This window comes from Biomphalaria glabrata, chromosome 7, assembly GCF_947242115.1.
Source record: "Biomphalaria glabrata chromosome 7, xgBioGlab47.1, whole genome shotgun sequence".
Classification (NCBI taxonomy): Eukaryota; Metazoa; Mollusca; class Gastropoda; family Planorbidae; genus Biomphalaria; species Biomphalaria glabrata.
Window position 1 is genome coordinate 26,518,332 of NC_074717.1, and position 13,096 is coordinate 26,531,427.

General features: G+C 32.6%; 2 protein-coding genes across 4 annotated transcripts in view; one reads left to right on the plus strand and one right to left on the minus strand.

The window, feature by feature from the left end:
- Positions 1–93: 93 nt before the first annotated feature.
- On the minus strand, positions 94–5,312 carry LOC106061533 (pyruvate dehydrogenase [acetyl-transferring]-phosphatase 1, mitochondrial-like). 3 transcript variants are annotated; one of them, XM_013219698.2, is made up of 4 exons: positions 5,212–5,312; positions 4,489–4,844; positions 3,837–4,163; positions 94–1,859 (listed from the first exon to the last, which is right to left on the minus strand). In XM_013219698.2, exons 2-4 carry the CDS (start codon positions 4,786–4,788, stop codon positions 945–947), a joined length of 1,542 nt encoding a protein of 513 aa, XP_013075152.1. In that variant the 5' UTR covers positions 4,789–4,844; positions 5,212–5,312; the 3' UTR covers positions 94–944. The 3 variants fall into 3 exon arrangements, with proteins under 3 accessions (XP_013075152.1, XP_013075153.1, XP_055892437.1); XM_013219699.2 differs by having other exon boundaries at positions 4,489–4,832; positions 5,212–5,296; XM_056036462.1 differs by lacking the exon at positions 5,212–5,312 and having other exon boundaries at positions 4,489–4,973.
- Positions 5,313–5,625: 313 nt separating this feature from the next.
- Positions 5,626–13,096, plus strand: part of LOC106061531 (GPI ethanolamine phosphate transferase 1-like) — a 28,137-nt gene continuing 20,666 nt past the window's right edge. Inside the window, exons 1-4 of the mRNA XM_013219697.2 lie at positions 5,626–5,715; positions 9,511–9,755; positions 10,675–10,796; positions 11,778–11,876. Coding sequence (XP_013075151.2) covers positions 9,529–9,755; positions 10,675–10,796; positions 11,778–11,876 — 448 coding nt within the window. The 5' untranslated portion in view covers positions 5,626–5,715; positions 9,511–9,528. The remainder of the gene's footprint in view (positions 5,716–9,510; positions 9,756–10,674; positions 10,797–11,777; positions 11,877–13,096) is intronic.

Here is a 13,096-nt window from a genome sequence, read left to right on the forward strand (position 1 = left end):
AAAATTGAGAAAAAGTTGTATTTTCTGTAGAATACAGAATTGAAGATCCACAATTTAAAAACAAAACACTACATTAAAAAATAAAAGACACCATTTAAAAGAAATCATGTTTACTTAGCTGCTGAACATGTGCTGATAAAATCAATCAAACTAGTGAAATCTAAAGCATTACTAGGCTCTGTCAGGTTACACAGCAATGGAATCAATCCATGCAACAAGAAAAATTCATAGTTTCTCTAATGGATCACTTGCACATGAAACATGCATATACAAAATGAATATTTTTAATGATAACACAGATGTTGCATATTTTCACTCATGTTTTGATTAACAAAATCAAAGTAATCCTCCTGACTATCACGATATGATAAATTTACATTTTGTGATAATATCTCGACAAAATATGTCAAGTTGCAGCAATTATAATATTTTTATCACAGCAGTATAATACTAATTAGTTACAGCTTAAGATAACAATGTACTGGTATGTATAACAATTTAAACAAGGATACTTTATGTCAAGTACAGTACATTAATATTTCTAACTTGAAAAACTAGCATTTTCAAATCCTCATTGCCCTCCCTTGTTAGATACCTCTAACCCTTCAAACAATAATAATTTTCAAAAATTTTCTTCAATATTAAATCATCAATTTATTGGTTGCATCATTGGCTTGATTTTTAAATGCATGCTTCATATGTACAGTATTTAGTCAACAAATATTAAAATTTTACAAAATGAAAGCAATATCATGAATAAAATAATTGTAAAAAATGTTCAATTCTATTTACAAAAGTGCCTCACAATAAAAAATAACTTACAGGATCAGGTCTGTTTTTAATTACAATGTCGAATGTCATGATTAATCTTTCAATACTTAAAAAAAAAACAACCAGTTAATGTTACCATTAGGAACACTACAATTGCTGATGTTTACAGAGAATCAATGTTTTCTTGTGTAGTCCATGATATAATCAGTGTCAAAGTAGATCACAGTGATTGTTATATCATCCCTATAGTAGCGCACTAACTTTTCAGGAAGGGTCAGCTGAGCGGAAATCTGTCCATGCTCTAGACCTAAAGCATGTCTAATCAGATGTGTTGTCACGTTTTCATCCACAGCCCGTTTAGCTAAACCACTTTTGCGCTTTCGGAGCATTGTGTTGATTTCACCAAGTTTTGCATTTTCTGGAGGATGAAAATGGGCCAGGACTTGGCGGCCATCTAAATGGTGACCAACCAGAGAAACAACTTTATCCACAGACATGCCTTCGGAGTCCCACAGACCATCAGTTGAAATCACCAGAAACCTATCTCGGGGTGTCAACCTATAGTGTTTTATTTCAGGTTCAGCATCTAAATATGGAGGTGTTCGAAAATGTTTTGGTATGTTCAGATTTCTGTAATCACCAAGGAAAGGATGAATGTTCTTTCCCACAATTTGTGACAGAGATCGGAGATCATTTTTAGACCATTTATATCTTATGTCACCAAATGCACGAAGTGGCATGAGCTCTCCAAAAAGTCTTCCATCTTTTAGTATGTTGTTTCTCTCATTGGGATGCTTTGAACAGAGCCGTTTCACTTCTTCCGCATTTTGAGCATCATGTTGCTCTGTGATCTGAGTTGCATGCCAGGCTTCAGATTCACTTGAGTGGCTACCTATCACGGCTCGACAATCACCAACATTAGCAACATAGAGATCTAGTCCATCAATATAAGCCACACAGCTCACTGCACCAGAGAAGGCAATATTGATTAGGTCTGCTCTAAGAGCCTCATCAGTTGTTGGAAAGTTAACTTCATTTGATATGTCCAGGTCCATACGTAAGAAAGCATTCTTTAAAGCCTCTTCTATCTGAAATTAAATTTAAAAACAAATTATAATAACTTGAAATGATTGAGGTGTAATAAATAATAAGTCACTGCATTATTGAAAGACAAAAAAAATACAATAAAAGCTAAAACCCATTTGAGGTACTGTATTAAAAAAAATAAAAAGAGCATTTCTTTTACAACTCTACTCCATTTAATTTTTACAAGAAAATGTATCACATGAAGCTTTACTTTTCATGAGTACAACATTTTTAGCGGCCCCTGAAAGTGGAAAAGATGCTATTAGTTATATGTGGAATGTCCGTCCGTCCTGTTTAGATCTCGTAAACTAGAAAAGATATTGAAAATCCGACATATGATATTTTAGACCTTTCAAAGTTCTGATGCAATGGCTACTTTTTCTTTTCTGAAAGTGAAATTTTATTTTTTTTAATCAACTATGCTAGCATTTTTTTCATAAAAACACACTATTTTTACAACTATTCACTATTAATAGTAACAAACACTGGAGGCTATTTAGTAAGGGAGATGACCATTTACCATATTTTTAACACATTTATGCAAAATTATTATTTTTTTTTACAAATGTATTGCCAAGCTATTTAAAAGTTCTGTCATACTAACTAATACATTTACAAAAAAGTGGTTACTATTTTTTTCAAAGAGAAAAAATCTATTTAATATGCATATAAGTGGAACATAATTTAAAACAACAATTAATAAGTAGTTTTTCATAATATCGCATGAACTGCAAGGCAGCCGGAGACACTCAATTAAGGATTTTTTTTTTTATGAGGCTTTGAATAAGAGATTGACCTTATACAAAACAATTAGTTCAATAAGATAATCATTATATGAAATCAATGCCAGATTCACATCTAACTTCACCTTCATCTATCCCTTGGTCTGCTGGACCATTGGGGCACCACACAAGATCTGTCAACCTTCTTTCTCCATTCTTCTCTGTCATTTGCCTTTGATAGAATTTCATTCTAATATTTCTGAAAATATTGAAACCTGCCTTTTTACCTGCCTGGGTGGACCACTTTGGGGGCTGATTTTGAGTTTGTAGCCTTGTTAAATTTAAAAATATTGTAATTTCTCTTATATTAAATGTGCTTATTAAGGCTGCTTATTTAAGACTACTGGTACAATTTTTTTCCTAAAATATAAAAAAAGGCCAATCTTGAACTTCTTAACTAAATATACTATTTTACTTTCCCCATCAATGCTTTTGTTTTTTAAATCTTAATTTTAATGACCAAACACTGAAATAAAAAACCCAATTGCTCTATTTCACACACATTCTCCAATTGCGTTGGTCTATTGAGCACCTGTAAAATCTCATGTTTAACTGACTACTAAGCTGTAACTCTCTAAATTAGGAAACAATTTATTATTTTTAAAATTAGCCACACAATTAAAACATTAATTTAGTATGCACTAAGAGCGCATTTCACACTCTCCTGCAGTCTAGACAATCTATTGTTTCCATCATCCTAGCCCTTTGAAGGCATCAAGTCATCAGCTATACAGTATGAACTAAAGTGACTACTCAAAAATAGGGAAGATTTGCAGAAATTAGTAGCTGTGCCACATTGAAGAACAATGAAGATAATCTAGCTATCTTACATGAAAACCAAAAAAAGAAAATGGATTTAATAATAATTTTCTTTTACCTCTAATCAGTCATGCATTAAAATACTAGTAAAATGTTTATAAAATGTTTTACATGTTTGGGATGTTTCTTCAGAGTTGAAGATAGTTTACTTCCTAGTCCAAACCTCCCGCAGGACGACGGGGGATGGGAGCGGGCAGGGTTTGAACCCTCGACCGTCGATAAATCCGAATGACAGTCCAGCGTGCAAACCGCACGACCAGGCAGCCATCCTTTTAGTATTTTATGTAACAATCTGGGCAAACTAATAAATTGGGGATTAAAATGAATAATATTAATATATATATTAAATAATAAAGAAACACCTTGTTAAATACTAACATTGGTATCTACACAGTACATGTCCTGAGAGTCTTGGACAAACTGAAAGAGACTCTGACGATGTATATGCCCAAGATCAGGGCTGACATTGTCTACAAGCGCTGTGCTGAGATAATCAACAAGATCATCAGCAGCCATTTGTCCTCCTTGGTAGAGCTGATTAAGCTTGTCTGGGTCAGACAGTGCAACTGCAATATATTTAAATAATCTGTCCTTGAGGGTCTGTGCACATGCGCAGCCAGCATGTCCATCAAACACACCAAATAAATACTTGTCAGATGATTTTAGCTTGGCTTCTAAGTGGCGATCTTCAGTTGGCTTGTTTGCCTTTAAAAAATATAATTATAAAGTAAATTTTTACAAATAAATGATAAAGATTTTATGATTGACTAAGATAATTATTTAAAGAGTGACAAAGGTAAAAAAAAACAAATAGATCAAGATCTAAATTATTTTCGAAATCTATATGGACTATATATTTACAAAAAAAATTTTATGTGTACAAATTACTACAAACTAGATTTAGATATTGATCCACAAGTAGAGTCTAGATCTATTTAATTCTAGTTCTTGTACCAGTTGAGTGAACAGCATTGTCTAACAAATTACAAGCTCACAAAGAAACAAAGTCAACAATCACATATTAACTTACTGGTAATTGATTACAATGAACTTCTTTGACCACTCCACCAGGCTGCTTCACTGATGTTTCATTCATCCTTATTATAGATGTTACCATTTGTGGAGTTAGTCGTGGAGATTCAACAGGATCAGGTGCATGTGCTAGTCTAAGTTTGTAAAACATTTTCATAAATGAATGACATCTGATGATGTTTTGAACCACTCCAGATGTGTTGTTACAGACTTTTGTGCTTGCAGTTGTTCCATGAATGTTGAGAATATGTTTTGATAATGTAAATAAAGGCGTAGATCTGTATCTTGGGCACAACATTGTATAATGTTACACTAGTCACTATCACTGTATGAACTGTATCACTATCAGTATCACTATGTACATTGAATAATTATAATATAATAATATTAAGATTCTAATAAAGTAATATTACTAATACTAATATTATATCACTTTAATATTATAGATGTAGATAATATAATAGATCTATTATCATCTATTCATATAATATACTATTCTAGAATAAGAAATGGCAATGGCATGGTAACTAGATCTAGATCATGTCGTACCGTAGATCTAGAATCTAAATAGAATAGATCTACTGATCTACTGAGTCTACTCATCATCTATTCTAATTCTAATCTAGATTCTATATAATTATATTAATTAGACCTAGGCTATATATCAATATATAATATAGGCTATAACTATGACTTAGTGTTTCAGTATATTAATATAGACCCTAGATTTAGTATTAGCTAGACTAGATAGATCTCTATCGTCTATTTATATTATTAAAGTTAAAGGTTACGACTGATTGTATTAAATTATTAAAAAAAAAAAAAGCATCATAACTTGGCCAGATTAGCTAGAGTAGTAGCTCTAGATCTAGATTACCCTACATTCTATATATTTTACAAAATCCATCAAAATAAGTTTACAATTATTGCATACCTATATTTAGATCTATATGAATGAAGATTTGGTACACAAATAAATCTAGATCTATAATTAAAAAAAACAGGCTTGACGTTACATACTTAAATGGAAACATATTGATGGTAAAACAAGTTATTAGATTCAGATCTAAATTAAGATCTGGCCCAACTTGGCATTGTAAATAAATAGGAGGAGTAACTCTGGTAATTTGCAATGTTTATAGTTGTAATGGTAGCCAAAAGCAGTTTAAAAAAATCCGGCATTTATCGTTGCGGCATAGATCTACATAATTATTCATAATACAGAGTAATTTTTAAATTTACAAGAGTCTTGATCTAATGAATATGTCTAATTGTTTAATTAGATGTAGACGTCTACATTTCAGTTATTAAAATTTAGAATAAAGATGTAGACTTAAAACTAAAATTATAAAATAATAATAAATTTTATAAATAATTAAAATTTAGTCACTGACCGTCTGACTCTGACGGACTAAATTTGAGATTTTGACTATGACTAATCATCTATTAATCTAGATTCTCTAAGTCTAATGTCAGTAATGTCATAGTAATGGAATAGTATGCCAGCAAAGTCACCTTATGAGGCATATGAATAAATGATAGTCACTGATAGTGATAGTGACAATAGTCTTGAATAGTGGTAGTGGTCAGTAGTCGTGAATAGTGTCCATAGTTATAGATTAATCTAGATCTAGTATGATAGTAGACCCATAGGCCATAGTCACTCATACTCATGTGAATAAGGGAATACTAGATCTATTAAATTAAAGGGAAACTCCGATGGTTTTAACAATTTTTGATATAATATATGTTTTGATTTACAGATAATGAATATATTCTTCTTTTTTTTTTTTATTTGCAGTAATAACTTAGTAATTGATGTTTTTCCGACGTAATTTTCCTGCGCATCCAAAACAGTCAGACTTTCACCGGGTTTCTATGTGACGTCACAAAGGTGTTTTAATCTATTGACTTATTGTATAACAGGAGACCATACAGCAAAGTTAACATTCTCTTAAAAGAAATATATCTTTGTCTATGCAGTTAGATCTAGGATCTTGTAAGCAAAGAAAAAATGCGTATTAAAAGTAGATTTACATGCTTGACTAATCACGGCAGTGTGTATTTTCTCGCCAGACCACTCAACACACAACAAACACTATCACTTGGTTTTCTTGTCATGACCGACTACACGTAGTCTCGACTAGCCTTACACTGACCAGCTTGTTTGAATCATTCAGACACACGATCTATTTACTGCTTGGGATAGGGAGAGGCTTAGATGAAAATGTTACTTTTTTTTCTCGAGTTGGTTATCCTAATGCTTTTGGATCTATCTATACATGTTTATATTTATAACTGTATCATAGCTCTGGACTAGGCCGTCACTAAGCCTAACACCTACTGTAAGAATGAAGCGATACGATTGGTTAAATCAAGTTTCTCTTTCAGTATTGTTTAGTGAAGTGACGCATGAAATAACTTAAAACAAAATGTCAAGGAATCCTGTTTTTTTTTTTAGATGTCAAGAATTTACTGACTAATTTATTAAATATAAAATTTTCTAAGCATTTAAATAAAAAATGATATAATGTTTACTATTACAACTTTTTACGCAGAATTTAAATATCGGAGTTTCCCTTTAACTATACTATACTATACTCTATACTATAGTCTATACTCATAACTCATAGCATAGTCAGACTCCAGACTATCACACTACACAGAATCACAATATTTGTCAATATAAATAAATACTAATTAATTATAGATGTACAATAGATCTAGAATGTAGACTCTCTCTCTATATATACTATATATATATATATATATATAACTATTATAATACTATATAGTAGACTCTAATAGTAATAATAATATCACTGTAATAGTTTGTATGTGATGTCACTATACTATAACTCTATACTCTATAGTTTACTTATCATGACTTATTACTGTCTGTATTAACTTTCTCCCCTGCAAAGAACAATCTACAATCTTCAAACTAAGGACAGGACACACACCTCTGTTAAATTATCTCAATAAAATAAATCCCACACAACTCCCCCTTTGTAGACACTGCACCCACCCTTATGAAACCGTAAACCATATATCCTTTTTGAATGCCCCTTCCTAATCCACCTTAGGCAGACCCTACTACCACTCCAGCCCAACATAATCAACACTCTGTATGGCAGTGCTGAACAACTGAAGAAAACAGCACACTATTTTTCCTTGGAATAGTCTGCAAAAGAGCTGACAGCTCAGCAGCAAAAAGCTGGCTAGAAGAAGAAGAAGAACTGTCTATAGCACTATTGTAGCTTTAGTCGGCAGCCAGTCTAGGAGATGGAAACTCCAAAATAACACCTATGGCTATCTGTTGTTCACAGCCGTCTCAGACTTCTGTGCTACTGTGAATTGCATTTAGCCAATTATCACTTTAAAATACTCTACGCAGGCTAGAGGCGATACAGTAATTAGCCCACAAATGACTAGTCCCAAACGAGTCGATAAAAGGATACCTCTCAAAGTCGCCTGCTGGAATGTCCGCACACTGCAGGACAGCAACAAAAATGAATGCCCTCAGCGGAAGTCTGCACTGGTGGCATTAGAGAGCTGGCTCGGCTAGATGTAGACATAGCTGCCCTCAGTGAGGTACGCCTAGCAAGCTAGGGGTCGCTGACTGAAAGAGGGGCTGGCTACACCCTATACTGGGCCGGAAATGGCCCTGAGGAGCACAGGCAATCAGGGGTGGCCTTTATGGTAAAGCAATCTCTTGCCAAGAAACTATTAGATATCCCTGTTGGTCACTCAGACCAACTGATGTCGCTCAGACTACCGTTAGATGGCTCTAGATAAAATCTGCTGCCGATGACAAACGCAGACGACGAAAAGAAAATCTAAATCGACCATCTGCAGACAACGATTATGCTTGCCCTGGATGTGGCAAAATATGTAGGTCACAGCTGGGGCTGCGCAGCCATGGGAAATACTGTATTCCTCACTAATCTTCGGACTCGTAGACAAGCCTTATAATATATATTATAATATTATTAAGAGTAATAAGTCAATAAGTTTTTCAAGTTTTTGACTTATTACTCTTAATAATATTAATTGATTGCATATATGATAGTGCTATATTCTTTTAAAATGTTTTACATGTTTTGGATGTTCCTCCAGTCACTTCAGAGCTGAAGATAATTTATTTCATATTCAAAACCTCCCCCAGGAGGATGGGGAATAGGAGCGGGCATCCATAAGCCATAAGTCGGAATGAAAGTCCTGAGCACAAACCGCATGACCAGGCAGCCATTTTAGACTGTATAACTATAAGTGTATAGGTCTAACTCTAATCTATACCATCAACTCCCTCTATATGATAGATCTCGATCTAATCTCTCTATATATATTTATATGGCTCCTTCTGACTCAGAAGACAATGTATGCGCCCAAGTGAGTCACTGGCTATGGTTTCGTCTTGAGATGGGGCAGAATCTGGAGTCACTGATCAAGCCAATTTAATCTCCTCTAAATAAACATACTACAATACATATATGTTTAATAATATAAAATATATAAATATGTGCAATTGTTATATTTGGTCTTCTGAAAGATAACAATTTTGAAAGATATATGTTAACTTATTCATATATGTATATATGCGTGCCATGTTTTAAATCAACAAGTCCTAATGTAATGATTGTATAGTTCTCTAAGTGTTACAAAGGGAAATAATTTACTGTCTTTGTAACATTTATTTTATTTATATAATATTGTAATATATATGTAAAGTTTTGGGTTCCATGAAATATTGTAGGTGCAACAGTTTACAAAAGTGTGCACTTTTCTTTTTAAACACTAAATATGCACATTGTATGCACATAAATATATATAAACATTATCTTACCCATGTTATTCAAATCTGTATACTACGAAATATATGTGCACAATGACTCACAGTGGCTGTCATGAGTTTTGTTGTAATACAAATGCAGACTCCTCTATAGATATTATCTTGCTATTTTTTTTTAGTTGTATTTATTATTGTTGTTGTTATTTCTCTTTGTATTTATTTTTTTAGCAGAATTATTTGAAAGAAATGATTATATGGCAGTTCATTGTGCTGGGAGTGGCTGTTCATGTTATACTTTTTTATTCCATCTTTGACATTTACTTTAAATCTCCACTGGTTCACGGAATGACGCCCGTCACAACTGGAGTTCCTGCCCCATCAAAACGATTGGTTCTCTTTGTTGCTGATGGATTAAGAGCAGATAAATTTTTTGAATTAGACATATCAGGAAATTACAGAGCTCCATACCTGAGGTATGACTTTCTGAAAAATAAAATTTTTAGGATATAAATACTATCAGGGTAACTTTTTCAATCACTCTTTTTACCCTAGGATATTGATTGATTGATTGTTATTGAAAAATATATACATTACACAAAATATTAACATTTTCAAGCTAATGATAAAAGTTGTGTTATTCACTTTTAGTAATAAATATATATAGTCCATCTGGCTATTAGAGAAATTTCTTCAAAAAATGTAATCTGATTACATATTTACATTTACATTATAATCAACTGGGTTCCCAACAGATGTCAGGTAACTATTAGATCGAAGGGAAGGTTCACACAGATCCTTTTGCAGCTTATCCACCACACGATAATTATTGGCCTAATGATGAATCAAGAAATAAAATGAATTTGACAGTCAGAAGAAATTTATCTTGAAAAACTAAAAACAAACAAAAAAGAATATAAAATAATTCAAGCAATTTACTTAGTAAAAAAAAAAATTTAGTAAGTATATCCAGTGCTTTTTTTGTAAAAAAAAAAAAAATAGGTGCCGGTACTCAGTAATTGATTGCCTAACTTTTAACTACTAAAAATTAATAATATACGTTAAAATACAAGAAAAGTAATAATTTGTTTCAAAAAGGTGTCGGTACGCCGTACCGGTGCATACCGTCACAAAAAAAGCCCTGTAAATATGTATTTATATATATGGAGCAAAAGAAACATATTAGTTATCTCATCCTACCAGCGTAAACAGTTTACATTCACATTCTGTATAAGAACCAGATTAGAGACAGGGTTATTACAGCAGTTGGACCCCATGGTGACCTGCTTTATATATATATTGAATATTTATTTATTTATATATATATTAAATGCTAGATGGTGTAAATAAGAAAAACTTTATATATAAATTATTGATTTTGTGTGTGTGTATTAGGAACATCATTGAAAACTCTGGAGCATGGGGAATTTCACACACTAGAGTTCCAACGGAGTCTCGTCCTGGCCATGTAGCTATCATAGCAGGCTTCTATGAAGATGTCAGCGCAATAGCTAAAGGTATGTTGATGTTTACTATTTTTGATTAGCGTTCATGATCAGGTGCTGGACTTAATTAATTTGTAATGGGGTAATCACTTAATTTTTTTTTATTTTTTTTTTTCTATTTTGTTTTAAGTTGTTCCTGAAGAGGAAGTCACTATTGTTTTCTTTTTCTAATTATCTTCTTTAAATTCCTAAAACTAAATATGATATTGACAATCTGATTTCGCCATAAGATAAGACAGCTTCACATGATCTTTTATTAAAGACTACATATGCAACATTCTGTAATAATCTTTAAGTAAAAATATCATTCTGAACATACAAAAGCAGTTTATAGTATTCACTTTCTTATAGGTATCTTTTAAATTGTGTATTAAATCTGATTTCACTATCATCTTCATCCTGTTTAAAATATATTCCTAGAGGTGCAACTTTGTGTCCTTTTGTTTTTATAGTCTGCATTTTGTATGCATGTAATATAAACCATTTTAAAACAGTATAATCAAAGCTCTCATGTTATTCAAACATTGTTTGGGATTTGGTTAATTTTTGCAATTGTAGCAAGATCTTAAACAAATTGACTAAGATCTCCTTTTTTTTCTCCTACATTATCTGTTAATGATAATAATATTCTCATATTGTTCTAAGATTTGGAGTTGGGTGGGGGCTAATCAGATTTTATACTTTCGTTTTCATTTAATATATTATATATTAACCATTTCTGGTATTTTTGTTGACTGTTTCTTCTAAAATTTCCTAAGACAAATTTTAATTCCAGAAATAAACATCTGCATATATCTTTTACAATAAAAACAATTCTAAAAACAAAAGGTTCTTGTTGTAGAAGCAACTAACAGTATAGAAAATCTAAATTCTGTACTGAACGTAGGAGAGGTATCTATAAAAGTAGTTCTGTATTAGTAATAATCTATGCAGTAATCTCCATGTTACTAATGTCAATGCTACAGCATTATTGTACTTTTTTATTATTTATAGGCTGGAAAGAGAATCCTGTACAATTTGATTCTGTCTTTAATGAAAGTTATCACACCTGGTCTTGGGGAAGTCCAGATATACTACCAATGTTTGCAAAAGGTATGTTTATTATAAATAACTATTTTGTAGAAATATTTAAAATGAGAGGGAACCATGATTTTAGGATACTTTTATTTCTGGCAAGAGAAATACCTGACACTGAAGTCTTTTGAAGAGCAGGCCTGCAAAGCATTCACACAGTCCTGATGCAGTATCAGTTGTGATGGGCAGGAAGATGGAAGACTCTCGCATCCCTAAAAGAATTCTATATGGCCAATTTTAAAAAAACTGAAGAAATCACAAGGAGGACAAAGAAAACATTTCAAGGACATCCTCTAAGCATTTTTGGAAGCCTTCAACATTGACATTACCTCCTAGTAAATGGAAGCACAGTATAGAGCATCAAAACCACAGTGCCAAGCTGTCAGCCACCTGGATGACAAAAGTGACCAACATCTTACAGAAAACTATTAACTAATAAACTCATATCTTTCCATAGTTTACTTGATCATTTTTTTTAAATTAGGGAAGCATCACATGGAAATGTAGCAGTAAATCTCTAAGATACAAGGCCTAGTGCCTATGTTTTCTAATTAAAATTTTCATTTTTTTTTTTATGTATGTCCAACTGCAACACCATCTGTTTTTAACAACTTTTTTTTTCCTCTACCTCTCCCTAAGCTAACATGCCTGGGTGTGTGGTAGGCACTTTAGACTGTGATCTTGAAGGTCTCGGGTTTGAACTGTTTGAACCTCCACCTGACACATCATGTTTGAGGTTTGAGCTAGGATGTAATAATCTTCTATTTCAAAGAAACATCTGAAACATGTAAACCAAAATAAATGTAGGATTTTACAGCCATTTTCATTGGAAGACTAAGGATCTTGGTTTGAAGTTTAACAATAAAGACTCTGAACCACTTGGAGGGGGACTTTGGTCATTGAAGAAAGGTTTAGACCTATGGGGGCAGATGATGTCAAATTCATCTGTTTCTATGGCTGATGGCTAACAAGGTTGTCATGTGGCCAGTGCTTCCCAAACATATGTAAGGTATCCATTAGAGTTGGCTGGACTCAGAGGCATTTAAAAAATCTCCTTACTGGGCTTAGAACTTGGGATCTCTTAGTTCAGAAGGCACTCAACCATAACACCCCATGAAGCTGTGATGTTATCTTGAGGTTGTTTTTTTTTTTTTTTTTTACTATATTTTATTTCATAACTTCCTAGAGCTTATTGCTATGTTAATAACTTTGCTTGTTCAATAGAGCACAAATATTTT

What these genes read in the sequence shown, in the direction of transcription:
- LOC106061533 (XM_013219698.2), bottom strand. Translation starts at nt 4,788, where the DNA reads ATGTTGTGCCCAAGATACAGATCTACGCCTTTATTTACATTATCAAAA. An exon ending in TTCATTGTAATCAATTACCA is followed by an intron (nt 4,164 to 4,488) that starts GTAAGTTAATAT and finishes TATTTTTTAAAG; the next exon opens with GCAAACAAGCCAACTGAAGA. An exon ending in TGTACTGTGTAGATACCAAT is followed by an intron (nt 1,860 to 3,836) that starts GTTAGTATTTAA and finishes ATTTAATTTCAG; the next exon opens with ATAGAAGAGGCTTTAAAGAA.